The 17430-nt window shown below is 40.8% G+C and overlaps 1 protein-coding gene across 2 annotated transcripts in view; it reads right to left on the minus strand.

Annotated features, from left to right (window-relative positions):
* Nucleotides 1-17430, minus strand: part of DOC2B (double C2 domain beta) — a 1333838-nt gene that overhangs the window by 566051 nt on the left and 750357 nt on the right. For both annotated transcript variants that reach the window (XM_075334207.1, XM_075334206.1), the window contains one exon: nucleotides 11946-12055. In XM_075334207.1, coding sequence (XP_075190322.1) covers nucleotides 11946-12055 — 110 coding nt within the window. The remainder of the gene's footprint in view (nucleotides 1-11945; nucleotides 12056-17430) is intronic.

Genomic DNA, 17430 nt, shown 5'->3' on the forward strand with positions numbered 1-17430 from the left:
CCTAAATTTGTATTTCATCCTTATTAAAATAATACGGTTTTAGTCTTCTCTCTTATATTTCTCCAGTCTGGGAAGTTGTGCTGGGAAAGTTTTTTTTATCTACAGACCACAAATTGAGAAGTGTTCACATCTGCGTGTAACCGCACATTTCAGGAAATTTGACTTGATCTTGATACTCTGTGGATCAATCCACTAATCTCTACTTTTTACCAAATACCCGGTATGTGTAATTTTTGTAGAATTTATTATTTTCCGAAATCAAACCATTTCTTATGGGGAACACTTGAATTTTTTTTAAGCAAGTGGTTTACATTTTTTAAACATTTAAGCTTTTTTTTATAATATTGATTAATTCCAGCTGGGGGCTTCGAAATGCGATACTCTTTGATCACATATATAATCCAATGCGTTAAATACATTTATTGTAGCTTATTTTACTGATAGGTAGCCTATTAGACCCAGCTTCTGTCAAAATCTGATAAGCTATAGTATGTGGCAAAACTACAGAATATTGTTAGGCCTTCAGTTGCCATAGCAACTCATTGGCACTCTCCTATTGTTTTGCTATTGGGGGTTGTGGGTTGGCTGATAAAGAGAGCTCTCTCCTGTGTAAAACTCTTCTAATGTCAACATATAAAGAGTTAAACTGTTAGGAATGGAGATATCTAAAGTCACAGCAGATGCAGACACAGTTTTGCTGTGTAATATAGCTGGCTCCTGCAGTGGACGGTGTGAACACCATATGGACACAAATCCGGTGTCCTCACATTCCCTGAGATGCATATAAATATAGTATAGTATAGTATAGTATAGAATACATGAATATATATATACTAGCTGTACTACCCGGCTTTGCCTGGGTTAATAACTGCTGTTAAAATAGAATGTATTAACAAAAATGTATTCTGCACACAAAAACCACAAAACAAATAGATATAAATGTAATTATAATATCTGTCTCCCCCTCTGTATATATCTCTCTGTCTCTCTCTCTATCTTTTTGTCTATCTATTTCTTTCCCTGTCTGTATATCTATCTCTGTCACTTTCCCTGTCTGTCTCTTTCCCTGTCTGTCTCTTTCCCTGTCTGTCTCTTTCCCTCTCTTTCCCTCTCTTTCCCTGTCTGTCTCTTTCCCTCTCTGTCTCTTTCTCTTTGTCTGTGTCTGTCTCTTTACCTGTCTGTGTCTGTCTCTTAACCTGTCTCTCTCTTTCCTTCTCTTTCCCTGTCTGTCTCTTGCCCTTTCAGTCTGTCTCTTTGTGTCTGTCTCTTACCCTGTCTATGTCTGTTTCTTACCCTGTCTGTGTCTGCCTCTTTCCCTGTCTGTGTCTGTCTCTTTCCCTGGCTAAATTAGGACATGCCAACATTCCATATAAGGGCGTGGCTGCACATTCTTCTGAAGTTCTGGCTGCACTGTGGCTCCCAGCTCCATTCGCTTTAATGGAGGCAGGTTTTTTGGCGAATAACTGTAAAGCGCGGGGTTAAAATTTCCCCTCAAAACATAGCCTATGACGCTCTCGGGGTCCAAACGTGTGAGTGTGCAAAATTTTGTGGTTGTAGCTGCAACGGTGCAGATGCCAATCCCGGACATACACACACACATACACACACACATTCAGCTTTATATATATTTATATATACATATATATATATATATACACACACACCGTATTTTTCGCTTTATAAGACGCACTTTTGTTCCTCCAAATTTTGGGGGAAAGTAGGGGGTGCGTCTTATAAGCCAAATATACGGGCGGGGAGGGGGTGTATATATATATATATATATATATATATATACACTGCAGGGTCCGCTCTGGAGCGCCGCTGGGGGCAGGTGAACGCTGCGGGCTGCAGCGTTAGATCTCCTGCTCCCGCTCATATAATATGCACAGCCGCTGTCCATCACCGTGGTGCTGAAACCGCACTGCAGTGACGGGCTGGGGCAGTGGTGCATATTATATGAGCCTGCGTCTCACTGTGATGGCACATGCCCCCCCATGTTAGATATGGCCCCCATGCTGCTGCTCATTCTAAAATAAAAAAGCTTTACTTACCTCCTCCAGCGTTTCTCCCCGGTGTTCCTGCTTCCACTGTGATCAGGCACGCAGAGATAAAGTCACTCTGCTGTGCCGATCACATGACCGGCACCAAGAACCAGGAAGTGGAGGAACAGAAGCATGGAGGGAGATCAGCGCTGGAGGAGGTAAGGAAAGAGTGTTTTATTTTACTATGGGCAGCAGCATGGGGGCGATATCTAACACAGGGGAACGTGTGCAATCCATAGGGGACCATAGGCAGCACAGGGGAATGTATGCAATCCATAGGGGGCCATAGGCAGCACAGGGGAATGTGTGCAATCCATAGGGGGCCATAGACAGCACAGGGGACTGTGTGCAATCCATAGGGGGCCATAGGCAGCACAGGGGAATGTGTGCAATCCATAGGGGGCCATAGGCAGCACAGGGGAATGTGTGCAATCCATAGGGGACCATAGGCAGCACAGGGGAATGTGTGCAATCCATAGGGGGCCATAGGCAGCACAGGAGAATGTGTGCAATCCATAGGGGGCCATAGGCAGCACAGGGGAATATGTGCAATCCATAGGGGGCCATTGGCAGCACAGGGGAACGTGTGCCATCACAAGGGGGCTATATTCAATATAAGGGGGCCATATCCAGATTAAGGGGCTAATTTTAGGATGGGGGGCTATGAGGGACATATACCCTATATGATTTGTTAGAAGGACACTGGCATTATAAGATGGACCCCATTTAACATTAAAAAAAAATAATTCTCTTTTCCTTCACCAAATTTGGGGGTGCGTCTTATAATCTTATAAAATTAAAGGGAACACTCAAATAACACATCCTAGATCTGAGGGAATGAATGAAATATTCTCATTGAATACTTTGTTCTGTACAAAGTTGAATGTGCTGACAACAAAATCACACTAAAATCATCAATGGAAATCAAATATTTTAGCCAATGGAGGCCTGGATTTGAAGACACACACAAAATGAAGGTGGAAACAAGTCAAAATGAGGCTCATTGTATGACCTCCCCACAATGCCTGGGCGTACTCCTGATGAGGTTGCGGATGGTCTCCTGAAGGAACTCCTCCCAGACCTGGATTAAAGCATCCACCAACTCCTGGACAGTCTGTGGTGCAACGTGACATTGGTGGATGGAGCAAAACATGATATCCCAGATATGTTCAATTGGATTCAGATCTGGGGAACGGGCAGGCCAGTCCATAGCTCAATGCCTTCATCTTGCAGGAACTGCAGACACACTACATCCACATGATGTCTGGCATTGTCCTGCATTAGGAGGAACCCAGGGCCAACCGCACCAGCATATGGTCTCACAAGGGTTCTGAGGATATCATCTCGGTACCTAATGGCAGGCAGGCTACCTCTGGCGAGCACATGGAGGGCTGTGCGGCCCTCCAAAGAAATGCCACCCAATACCAATACTGACCCACTGCCAAACTGGTCATGCTGAAGTATGTTGTAGGCAGCATATCGCTCTCCACGGCATCTCCAGACTCTGTCAAGTCTGTCATATGTGCTCAATGTGAACCTGCTTTCATCTGTGAAGAGCACAGGGTGCCAGTGGCGAATTTGCCAATCCTGGTGTTCTGTGGCAAATGCCAAGCGTCCTGCACGGTGTTAGGCAGTGAGCACAACCCCCATCTGTGGACGTCGGGCCCTCATGCCATCCTCACGGAGTCAGTTTATAACCTTTTGTGCAGACACATGCACATTTGTGGCCTACTGGAGGTCATTTTGCCGGGCTCTGGTAGTGTTCCTCTTGTTCCTCCTTGCACAAAGGCGGAAGTAGCGGTCCTGCTGCTGAGTTGTTGCCTTTCTACGGTTCACTCCACGTCTCCTGGTGTACCGGCATATCTCCTGGTAGCGCCTCCATCCTCTGGACACTATGCTGACAGACACAGCAAACCTACTTGCCACAGCTCACATTGATGTGCCATCCTGGACGAGCTGCACAATCTGTGCCACTTGTGTGGGTTATAGAGTCCATCTCATGCTACCACGAGTGTGAGAGCACAACCAACATTCAAAAGTGACCAAAACATCAGCCAGAAAGCATTGGTACTGAGATGTGGTCTGTGGTCCCCACCAGCAGAAACACTCCTTTATTGAGTGTGTCTTGATAATTGCCAATAATTTCCATCTGATGTCTATTCCATTTACACAACTGCATGTGAAATTGATTGTCAATCAGTGTTGCATTCTAAGTGGACAGTTTGATTTTACAGAAATTTGATTAACTTGGAGTTATATTCGGTTGGTTAAGTGTTCCCTTTAATTTTTTGAGCAGTATACATATATATATATATATATATATATACACATACAGCATATATAATATATTATATATAGGAGCATAAAGGAGTACACCCCAACAAATTTGGAAGAATATCTTTTGTTTCCTATTTTAGAATCAACATTTTTCTATGGAATACCATATAGCAAAATACTTAAAACACTCCCACAAATCTGGGACATTGATTGTAGGCAAGGTTTGTTTTTTTGCACACTCAAAAAATTCATTTTCTTAACAAATTTATTGAAGATGATGTTGAAAAATGAGTACATCCCAATGAAAGTGTTAGGAGCATAGATGTAAAATTTACAAGAATTCAACTTCAGGTAAGTCAAATTATTCATAAAACAGGTGTCCAGCAAATAGTTGGCTATAAAAAAAGAATTACTTAACAAAGGACACCCCTTTCTATTTCATGCTGTCAGCAATGGCACCATATGAAAGGGAAATGTCACAAGACTTGAGAAAGAAAATTATTTCTTTACAAAAGATAGCGGAAGGCTACAAGAAGATTAACAAGATTAACAAAACTTTACTTGTCAGTAAATTAGTAATACTGTAGCAAAAGTAATATAAAAATGTAACAAAGGTGGAACTGCAACCATTTCACAGAGATGTTCAAGCCGATCACAAAAGTTAACACCTAAACAAGTGCATCTTCAGATAAGAATGGTTGAAGAAAATTGACATGCCAGTTCACTGCAGTTGTATAAAGAAGTAGAAAGTCAAACCAGGTTAAATGTTTTTGATGTGGGTTATATTCATTTATTCATCTACTAATTTATGTAAAACTGAAGATTTTTTAATGAAAATTATATTATTAACTTTACTTTCATATGACGGATTAACAAAATGTTACATGAAACTGAGCATTGACAAACATTTAGAAATTGTTTTTATATTCAGTGAAATATTGAGAATCTTACTTTTTGAATGCGGTGTACCTATGTATGCTGAGCACTGTATGTATGTTCTGATGTGAAAACGTACTGCCCCTAAGGATATAAACATTTGCAAAAAATACATGAGATGTTCCCTTTAAAATCAATACCCTTGCTACAGTACTTAATAAGTGAAGAGGAAAATTATATGCAATATATAGACTTTCTTGATGTATTCATAGAAACTACAACAGTCTGTATTCTGAGAAAAACTGGCTGCTGTAAATAGTCTGTATTTTAAACTTGGCTCTGTCAGTGGTAACCTGGCAGCTCTAAAAATGGTTACCACGGACAGTCTTAGCGCAAGACACTTCCTTTACTAGATCGCAGGGCTTACCCTTACTATCACCTTTAACTCAGGTATAAGGATCTGGACTTCTACAGGGACCCCTGGTCTGGTGCCACCAAGGTAACTGCTGGCTGATGTTGCAAACTGACAAATCCAGGTAAGCTGGGGCAGAACAAGGAAAACAATCAAAGTACAAAATCAGAATAGTCAAAGAATAGTCAGGAAATGGGCTTAGGGCAGTAAAGGGTACTTCTCACATAGCAAGATCGCTAGCGAGATCGCTGCTGAGTCACAGGTTTTGTGACGCCCCAGTGACCTCATTAGTGATCTCGCTGTGTGTGACACTAAGAAGCGACCTGGCCCCTGCTGTGAAATCGCTGATCGTTACACACTGCTCTGGTTCATCTTTTGGTCGTCAGGCTCCCGCAGGGCAGCACACATCGCTGTGTTTGATGCTGTGTGACAGTGTCCCAATGACCGCCGATATCATTATACAGGTCGCTACTGCGACCTCTATCGTTACTGCGTCGTTGGTAAGGTCTGACTGTGTGACATCTCACCAGCAACCTCCCAGCGACTTACCAGTGATCCCTATCAGGTCGTATCGTTGTCAGGATTGCTGGTACGTCGTTTAGTGTGACGTTACCCTAACAGGAAAAAACAATAGAAAAACAGGAGATGCAATTAAGGCATGTAAGCCAGGCAAGTAAAATTATACTAGGCAACCCCGAGTAATAAGCTGGAGGTTTTAGTACAGTTTTGTGCTCTCCTATTGGCCAAAGCATAGAGCTGAGATTCCACATGGACAGGACACACCCATACTGCCTAACTGAACGATACTACAGGTCCCAGACACTCAACAGTATGGAACGGACAAAAAAATTGCCAATGTCGTTGCTATGAATAACCTCCATTCATTACTACCAGCCTAACCCCAGAAGGCCATAAATTCCTGAATTCGGCTAAATCTTCACTTAAATGTACCCAGCAGTTTTGTACAGCTCATTCTCGTAAAATTATTTGACTGAATTATTTGTTTGCTTTTTTTCTCTATAGAAAGTGTTTACACATCAATTATTCAATACAATATAAAATGACAGAAGGTTTTCTTGGCAGAAACAGCAATGACTGTGATAATAATGAGAATGGTATACAAATGAAAGATTGAGGCAACAGAATTATGGATTGGATTAATCATGGCTAAATTGAATGCCACGTATTTTGACCCCATTTCTGCTTCAAAGAACAGTAAAATTGTGTTACATGTGATTGTAATAAGTTACATCTCGTAGAAAGATCATAGAAAATGAAAAATCCTTGTAATGTCCATTGCAAATGTACCCACCTTGAGCTAAAAGACTTACTCTAGTAGAGACACATTTGTAAGCCAGTTTCGCATGCAGTCATCACCATGACTATAAAGTAAATTTGTGTATATCTCCCCCCTCTTCTTCCATAAGATATGAGAAATCATACATCACATTCTTCTTGCTTTTACTTCTACCTGACTCTCTTGGTTACTGCCTCTGGAAGAATCATGTTTCTCATGCTGGGAAGCAGATTGTTCAGGGCCCAGTGAAAAGCAGAACAAGTTCTTAGCAGGGCTACGTTGTGTATGAAGATAACACCAAAATGACCTTAAACCTTTTAATATAGGGGCATTGGGGCAGCTGTAAGTAGTAGACATGTCAATGGGAACTGTGGTCCTTTACTTGATAATCCAACTTACAGCAAGCCTGACACGATAAAAAATCCACTACACCAAGCTGGACAAGATAATGAAAATAAAAAATATTAGCTTCCTATATATAGTGCATTACCTGTTGAGAATTTAGAGCAGTGGTCTCGAACACTCTGGCCGTGGGTTGCATGCGGTCCCTCAGTCTTCTTGTGGCCCGCAGGCACATGAATCCTGTGACAATCGCAGCCGGTGCCTGGGGCCGCATTAGTCAGCAGTTTATTTCATGTGAATGAGCTGCTGGCACTGTGCAGAGAAGCAGTCTGAAAAACTATACCTAAGCCAATCACAGGCCAACAGCTGATGTAGCCATATGACATCACCTGCTGGCCTCTGATTGGCTGGCAGCCACCATTGGTTTAGAACTGCAGAGAGGTCTGCGTGGTGCGAGTAGTTCATGCATAGTAAATAAAGTGCTGAGTACTGTGACCCCAGGCACATCACCAGGATCATCACAAGCTCCACGGGCCGCAAAAAGCAGAAAAGAAGACACTGAGGGAACGGAGGACAGATGAGAAGATTTTTTTTTATGTGTATATGAAGAACGGCATATAAGGGGAAATTACTACAGGAAGAGGCATTACCATAAAAAGCGAACAAGGATGGGCACATTACTATAAGATGGGGACAAGGATGAACACAATACTATGGGATGGGGACAAGGATGGGCACATTACTACAAGGGGAGAAGGATGGGGCACATTACTACAAAATGGGGACAAGGATGTGAACATTACTACAGGATGGGGACAAGGATGGATACATTACTATAGGATGGGGACAAGGATGAGCATATTACTAAGCGATGGGGACAAGGATGGGCACATTACTACAAGGGGAGAAGGATGGGGAACATTACTACAAAATGGGGACCAGGATGGGCATATTATTATAACATGAGGAGAAGAATGGGGCACATTACTACAAAATGGGAACCAGGATGGGCATATTATTATAGCATGGGGAAAAGGATGGGGCACATTACTACAGGATGGGGACAAGGATGGACACATTACTACAGGATGGGGACAAGGATTGACACATTACTACAGGATGGGGATAAGGATGGGACACATGACTATAGGATGGGGACAATGATGTGCACATTACTACAGGATGGGGACAAGGATGGACACATTACTATAGGATGGGGACAAAACTACAGGATGGGCACATTACTACAGGATGGGAACAAGGATGGGCACATTGCTACATGGGGACATTACTAGAAGATGGGCACATTACTACAGGGGATAAAGTTGGGCACATTACTACAGGATGAGGACATTATTTACAGGATGGGTTACATTACTACATGATGGGGACAAGGATGTGCACATTACTTCAGGGGACAAGGATGGGCACACTACTACAAGGAGACTTAAGGGTGCTTTACACGCTGCGACATCGCTAGTGATAGCTAGCGATGTCGTGCGCGATAGCACCCGCCCCTGTCGTTCGTGCAACATTTGGTGATTGCTGCCGTACCGAACATTACCGCTACAGCAGAGTCACACGCACATACCTTTTTAGCGACGTCGCTGTGACCGCCGAACAATACCTCCCTCAAGGGGGAGGTGCGTTCGGCGTCATAGCAATGTTACTACGGCGTCACTAAGCGGACGCCCAATAGAAGCAGAGGGGCGGAGGTGAGCGGGACGTAAAATCCCGCCCACCTCCTTCCTTCCGCATTGCCGGTGGACGCAGGTAAGGAGATGTTCGTCGCTCCTGCGGTGTCCCACATAGCGATGTGTGGTACCGCAGGAACGACGAACAACATCGTACCTGAAGCAGTAACGACATTATGGAAAGGAGCGACGTGTCAATGATCATCGATTTTGAACGATTTTGCGATCGTTGATTGTCGCTCCTTTGTGTCACACGCTGCAATGTCGCTAACGGTGACCCCGACGATATATCGTTAGCGATGTTGCAGCGTGTAAAGCACCCTTAAGATAGGTACATTACTACAGGATGATATAAAGGAAGGATAAATCCAGCAAGCCCAGGCATATGATGAATAAAAAATTATTTTCTTTATTTAAATTGATGATTAAAATTATCAGATAGCAACAAGTTACAATCATTTCAGGCGGAGATGAAAAAATACTGCTGTAAAACGGATGGCAAATCTGCTATCTGAAAATTGTAATCATCAATTGAAATAAAGAAAATAATTTTTTATTCATCATATGCCTGGTCTCGCTGGATTTATCCTTCCTTTATATCAGCTGTTGGCAAGAACTCCTGCCATTTAATCCGATGCAGAGCGTCTCTACGGAATAGCAGCATATCCACTGAAGTAATTTGGTAAGCTGGCACCTTTGCTTTTTACTATTACTACAGGATAGGGACAAGGATGGGCACATTACTAAAGGCTGGGGACAAGGATAGACACAATAATACAGGATGGGGACAAGGATGGGGCACATTATGACAGGACAGATGTTATCGCAACATCCGTAACGATTCAAGCTACAAAACTATACTATAAACCATATGATGAATGTCATTTAAAGAAAATGAGCAAAAAATAAAAAAAAGTGATACAAAAGGTATATAGAAAAAAATATGGCATTACTAAAAATGTCACTTTGTCCTGCAAAGAATGCGGTCCCCCAAATAAAAACAAATCTATTTGCGGCCCATATACCCAAGCGAGTTTGAGACCCCTGATTTAGAGAAATGTAAGTACTTTTCTATGTTTTGCATAGGCTCAGAATATCCCTTTAAGGATATGATAGAAAAGCAAGATTAATAAGTCTAGAGCACCAGCGTATAAATGATCATCAGTTGTTATGGTAAAAAGTAGTTGCATTTTTCATGAGACATAAAATCCCAGACAGATCACAAAATGAAGGTCTGTCTTGAATGTTCAATGTTTGATCTATGCATGCACAAAGCTTTACTTGGTAAATGTTGCTGTCCCTAGAGTATTCTGCATTCATTTGCCCTTTAACATTGATATGTCTCTAGCCAGTTCCATTTATTTTGAGCAGAAGGATAAAAAACATAAGATAATCAAAACTCATCACTTTGCTACAAACCTTCATTACAGCCTTTAGATATGTTATGTATAGGTCGAACACATTTATGTTGATAATGTTAAGAATTTTAACACAGTATAATCCAGAATTGTCACAACTTCTTGAAAAAGGTAATTTATATTGTCTTATCCTTTTACCCACACATTTGCTATTTCAATAACAGATATTTTGTATTAAGATTTCAAATAGGTTGTTTGGGTTAACCATGCTTAATGTAAGAAAAACTTCATTCAGTCATTGCACAATTAAATTATACAATTTTTGTAATTGACCTTTAGTTGTTCATAAATTCCTCATCATATTACAAACTTCTTTTGCCATCAATGATATGAATATATTGAGTTATCCACTACTGGACAACCCTTCCATATAAAGTCACTGCGTTATAGAAAATAAAAATAATGTAAAGCACCTTCCACAGCAGCACCGATTCAGTAATGTCAGTGTAGCTGTTCCCAGTGGGTGATATGACAATGTTGAGGCACGTGACCGCTGCAGCACATCAATATCTGCTGATTGGCTGCAGTGGTCACACAACACAACAATGTGATGTGACCACGGGGAGCAGCAGCACCAACATTGCTGGAATGACGCCTCTGTGGTTGGTAATGTACATTGTTTTTATCTTCTATGGGACTCTAAATTAATTATGGGTTAATTGTCCAGTAGTATATAACTCCTTTCTGACTGTTTTAAAATCATTGCTCTGGGCAGAACCTAGTTTTTTTTCGGCCAGTAAACTGATATTCTGTGATTGGATTGATAAACAGTCTAAGTGCATAAAATTGTGGTTGGTCAGTCTATACAGACCATTAAGCCACTACCGATTAGCTTATTTATAACTGCTCGGTAGTGTTTTAACGACAAGTCTAAATTGAAATTGTGCATTAGTCACTGTTCTGTGAGTTACATAGAAGCAAAACAATTTACTAAGACTCTAACTTGAAAACTGCAGTTCCACTAAGCCTAAAGGGGTTATCTGGGGTTATTTTATTTTTTTCCTAAGAGCCTAAGAAGTAACAGGAAAGTAGTTGATAACTACCTTCCTGTTCTGCTTGGCACCGGCTCAAAGTGGTCACAGACCACTTCTGCTGGGGATTCTGCAGCTTCATGTCAACAGGGTAGGTCTTCCTCTTCTGGTCTACTCTGTTCTGGTCATACCTATGTCATGCTAATTGACAGCTGGCTCCTCACAATTAGAAAGCGGGACGCTGACTATCAATCAACGTGATATCGGCAGTCACACCCTGTCAACAGAGCAGAATGGAAGAGAAGGAGCTCCTCTGGTCAAAAGACATCAGCACAAGCGATAGGATCATAGCGGGAGCTGTCTGTGTATCTCAGAGATCAACGAGGGACAAAACAGAAAGGTAGGTAGCAAAACCCTGCCTATTAGTTCTTAGGCCCGTAATAAAATAAAATAGTCCCGGATAAGCCTTTTAAGTAATTTAGGAATGTTTTAAGTAGTTTCTTGTCATTGTTCACTACGACACGCACATTTCCTATGTAGCACTACAAACAGTGTTCCAGGTTAACTTCATCCATGACTGATCAACCTTTTGTCCTGTACTATTATAAAATCTTACCTGAGAGTTTTACGGATCATATCTTCATCTGTGATCCCATAATATGTTAATGTTTCATTCCACGTGGGATTCAATGTATTTCTCAATGTTTTTGTTCTTAGTTTATTTGCCTAAATTGAGACCAAAAAGAAAGGTTATAACAAAAAATAGTAATAAGAAGTTACACTGAATATTCAACTATTCATGAAATTCTTTCGTTAAAACTGTTCAATACGATGAGCAGATTAACTTTAATCACATTACTTTTCTAGTCATATAGGAAAGGTACAAACTTCAAAATAGCTTTGTAGAATGTGCTTCTCTATTGTCACCAATACATAATCCGGGTACAAATTGTTTTTCCATTGAAAACTGATCTACATTTTCAAAGTATTACATATACTAGTCCTTTTAAAATGTCAACCTGTGATTTTGGAAAATGCTTTATTTCGGGTAAACCTATTTTAGATAACAAAATGCTGTCATATTTCAGACCTGGTACTTTGCTGCTTAGAAACTGCTGTTCATTCCACTGAACTGAATGCAGATTACCATGGAACCAAATGGGGATCTAAGATTAGACTTGGAAAATCAAAAAGCTTGCTGCAGCTGTAAAAAAGTTCTGAAAATGCATCAATAATACAGGCATCTGGTATATGCGTTAAAGGATCTATTCACAGCTAAATACTAAGATATTGATAATCCATCCATACAATAGCTCACCAATATCAGATTACTAGGATTCAACAACCGACACTCCCACCAATCAACTGTATTCAAGTCCTGTGACTGTCGGAAGTAAACAGTATAAAGATATGGAACACCACAGTTCTCTCTGTGTAATAGCCAATGTTGGCTACTGCAGATCAGCTCACAGCGAGCTACCCAGGAACAGCCAGCGAATAGAACTTTGGTGTTCCGGTTGCAGAACTGGAAAAAAGCTCACTAGAAAACATTGTGTCAGATCCACACAATGTCATTTTAATGATCATAAGGAATTGTCAATAGCTTATTTGTGAACAAACCCTTTGCGGCTCTATCTTTACTTTTGTATAAGGTATATGTTCGAAGTATTGTCCAATTTATACTTGCAATATAAAGCTCCAATGTATCACATTGTGTGAACATACAAAGGCCGCATGCTGCTATATGATCCATTTATAATAAAACAATTAGTACTCATCATACATTTCTGCTAATTTTTACTATATAATTCAATATAGTAAAAAGCAGCAAACTCTTTACTACTATACAGATTTTATGTATATATATATATATATATATATATATATAGTACATACCAAAAGTTTGGACACACATTCTCATTCAAAGAGTTTTCTTTATTTTCATGACTCTGAAAATTGTAGATTCACATTGAAGGCATCAAAACTATGAATTAACACATGTGGAATGAAATAATTAACAAAAAAGTGTGAAACAACTGAAAATATGTCTTATATTCTAGGTTCTTTAAAGTAGCAGCCACCTTTTGTTTTGATTACTGCTTTGCACACTCTTGGCATTCTCTTGATCAGCTTCAAGAAGTAGTCACCAGAAATGATTTTCACTTCAGTGGTGTGCCCTGTCAGGTTTAATAAGTGCGATTTCTTGCCTTAAAAATGGAGTTGGGACCATCAGTTGTGTTATGCAGAAGTCTGTTGGATATACAGCTGATAGTCCTACTGAATAGACTGTTAGAATTTGTATTATGGCAAGAAAAAGCAGCTAAGTAAAGAAAAACGAATGGCCATCATTACTTTAAGAAATGAAGGTCATTCAGTCCGAAAAATTGGGCAAACTTTGAAAGTGTCCCCAAGTGCAGTGGCAAAAATCATCAAACGCTACAAAGAAACTGACTCACATGAGGGCCGCCCCAGAAAAGGAAGACCAAGAGTCACCTCTGCTGCTTGAGGATAAATTTATCCGAGTCACCAGCCTCAGAAATCGCAGGTTAACAGCAGCTTAGATTAGAGACCAGGTCAATGCCACACAGAGTTCTAGCAGCAGACAAATCTCTAGAACAACTGTTAAGAGGAGACTTTGTGCAGCAGGCCTTCATGGTAAAATAGCTGCTAGGAAACCACTGCTAAGGACAGGCAACAAGCAGAAGAGACTTGTTTGGGCTACTGAACACAAGGAATGGACATTAGACCAGTGGAAATCTGTGCTTTGGTCTGATGTACAGGCTGTGTAAGGGCTGTTTGAGTAAGAAGGAGAGTGATGGGGTGCTACACCAGACCTGAATACAATCGAGATGGTTTGGGGGTGAGCTGGACCGCAGAGTGAAGACAAAAGAGCCAACAAGTGCTAAGCATCTCTGGGAACTCCTTCAAGACTGTTGGAAGACCATTTCCGGTGACTACCTCTTGAAGCTGATCAAGAGAATGCCAAGAGTGTGCAAAGCAGTAATCAAAGCAAAAGGTGGTTACTTTGAAGAACCTAGAATATAAGACATATTTTCAGTTGTTTCACACTTTTTTGTTAATTATTTCATTTCACATGTGTTAATTCATAGTTTTGATACCTTCAATGTGAATCTATAATTTTCAAAGTCATGAAAATAAAGAAAACTCTCTGAATAAGAAGATGTGTCCAAACCTTTGGTCTGTACTGTGTATATATGTATATATATATATATATATATATATATACACACCGTATTTTTCGGACTATAAGACGCACTTTTTCCCCCCAAATGTTGGGGGAAAGTTGGGGGTGCGTCTTATGGTCTGAATATAGGGCTGCGGCCGGGAATGAGGGTGCTGCAGTGGAGCGGGCCATCAGGGGCATGAGCAGGCTGTACCAGCGCCTGCCTTGACCAAGTGGACCCCCTCATTACATATGCACGCCCATCCTACTGCCCATCATCCCTCAGCGCTGAAGCCGGCGCTGACAGGTGGGCGGGATGATGGATGGGGGATGCACGCATAATTAACAGCCGGCCGTGATCACCCCTTGCAACTACAGTCTGGAGTTATCATGTGCGGCTGTATTCACTGCCCCCCGCGCATCATTATCAGCACGGGGGGCAGTGAATAAGTACGGTACACTCACCGGCCATTTCCGTGCAGCATCGCGATCTCCTCCAGTCTGCCAGTCAGCTTATCTGTGTAGAGAGCGGTGAGCATAGCGATGACGTCATCGCTGTGCGTGCCGTTAGTCTCCACGCAAGTCAGCTTCCCAGCAGACAGGAAGACATCGCGATGCTGCACTGAAGTGGCCGGTGACGGCTTCACACAGATCAGCGGCGCTGCTGCCGCCACAGGCAGGAGGAGAAGCGATGCTGCATGGAGCGAGGAAAGGTGAGTATAAACGTTTATTGTTTTTTGTGTGATACAGGATACATGCCATATAACAGCATGGGGCCATATTGCAGGATGGGGCCATATAGCAGGATGAGGGTATATAGCAACATGGGGGTATATAGCAGGATGGGCCATATAACAGGATGGCAGTATATAGCAGGATGGGGGTATATAGCAGGATGAGGCATATTCCAGGATGGCAGTATATAGCAGGATGGGGGTATATAGCAGGATGAGGGCATATTCCAGGAAGGCAGTATATAGCAGGATGGGGGTATATAGCAGGATGAGGGCATATTCCAGGATGGCAGTATATAGCAGGATGGGAGTATATAGCAGGATGAGGGCATATACCAGGATGGGGTACCTTAGCAGAGAATTTGGGGACATTACCCCCATAATAGTGTCAGCAATAAGATCCTCACCCCATAACATTGTGTCATGACCACATTTTTTGCTTAAATTTTTATTTTCCTATTTTCCTCCTCTAAAACCAGGGTGCGCCTTATGGTCCTATGCGTCTTATAATCGAAAAATACGGTATGTATATATAAATATGAGATATATGAGACAAAAAAGACCAGTCGCACACTGTGAAAAAAACAAAATAAATTCTACCTTATAACATAAATGGAGGTATTTAGAATATTATAATGGCCATTGTAATACCAGCCCAGCGCCCCTTCACGACACCCTCCTTTGCTGGGTCCTACACTATATATATATATATATATATATATATATATATACATACATACATATATAAACATATATAAATATATATGTATATGGTACCATATATATACTGTACTGTTCAAAAGTATTAGGTAGGTTTAGAGGATATGCTCCAAAATACGAATGCATTCAAAAATAGAAGTGACAATAGTTCAATTTAATCAACACAAGCAAGGTGAATGAGCAAAAGAAAAACTAAATTAAATCAATATTTGGAAGAAGCATGAAACCTCAATTCTCACTACACTTGCACCGTTTTTGAAGGCAGTTGGCAGAATGGTTGTTCCAAACATCTTGGAGAGCTAACCACAGGTCTGTGGATGGAAGCTTGAGCAAATCCTTCAGTCTCTTCGTGTAATCCCAGACAGACTCGATGATGTTGAGACTGGAGGATTTGTATAAGCCTACATTCACGGTCTTACCCTAGAAAAGTCAATGGGAGCCCTCTGCTTCTGTTTGCATAACTGATGCAACAAATCACTTTGGCATATGAATTCCATTTCCTAGTTCCTGAAATGGAACAGAATGACTGAACGGACATGTGAACTTAACCTAAAAGAACACAAAACATTATCCTCTTGAATTCTGTACTAGACAAAATTGTTGTCCTGAATAATAACAGAAATGATATGTGAACTTAACTTGTTACATAACTGCAGGGTCATATAATTTTATGTATTTGATTAAATGTCAATATATTATCAGTATACTTACCACTATGGTAAAAACTACAATAGCAATCATATGCCTCCTTTACGTTAATTAGATAGTACACAACATAGTAAATAATGCTCATATAAGTGACAGGATTAGCATATATAACATAGTTTATTAAAGTAATATAGTCAAAGCAAACATTACAATTGTAAACAACCTCATTTGCTCTTGAGCGAATAGTAAAAAACAAACCGTGATGCTCTGGTATATGGCAGAGCAGTATGATCACTATTGTTATACTCTTTAACTAACCATCTCTACATCTGGTAATATACACAGCAGTATTACACTGCAAAGGAGGCAACTGATTGAACAATAGAGAGCATCTTTTTCTACTGTGGCCTCACCATTGTAATGATCACTATCACTTGTACTTACAAGAATTCTTTATGTGGATAGTCACAAAGAAAAAAATAATACAAAACAGCAACAGTAAATAGAGGTTATGCCTATACCTATGGTTATGATTTTTTAAAGCCAGTATTCCAGTACACGGTACTGTAATTACCTGTTAATACTTAGATGTCAGTGGGCCTTCACACTCAGGCACTGGGTATCTCAACATTGCTGTGGTACACTGCAGTGTATGAAGTCATCTGCTCTCTTTGATTTACGCATGTTGATATTTTTTAACTTGTTTTTGACTGTTTTGATTTTATGCCTACTAGACCAGCCATCCCTAGCTGAAGAATTAAAACCACAATGTGTACAAGGTGTGGAGGATCTCCATGCACTTGTGGATTTTTGTC

This window comes from Anomaloglossus baeobatrachus, chromosome 2 (genome assembly GCF_048569485.1).
Source record: "Anomaloglossus baeobatrachus isolate aAnoBae1 chromosome 2, aAnoBae1.hap1, whole genome shotgun sequence".
Lineage (NCBI taxonomy): Eukaryota > Metazoa > Chordata > Amphibia > Anura > Aromobatidae > Anomaloglossus > Anomaloglossus baeobatrachus.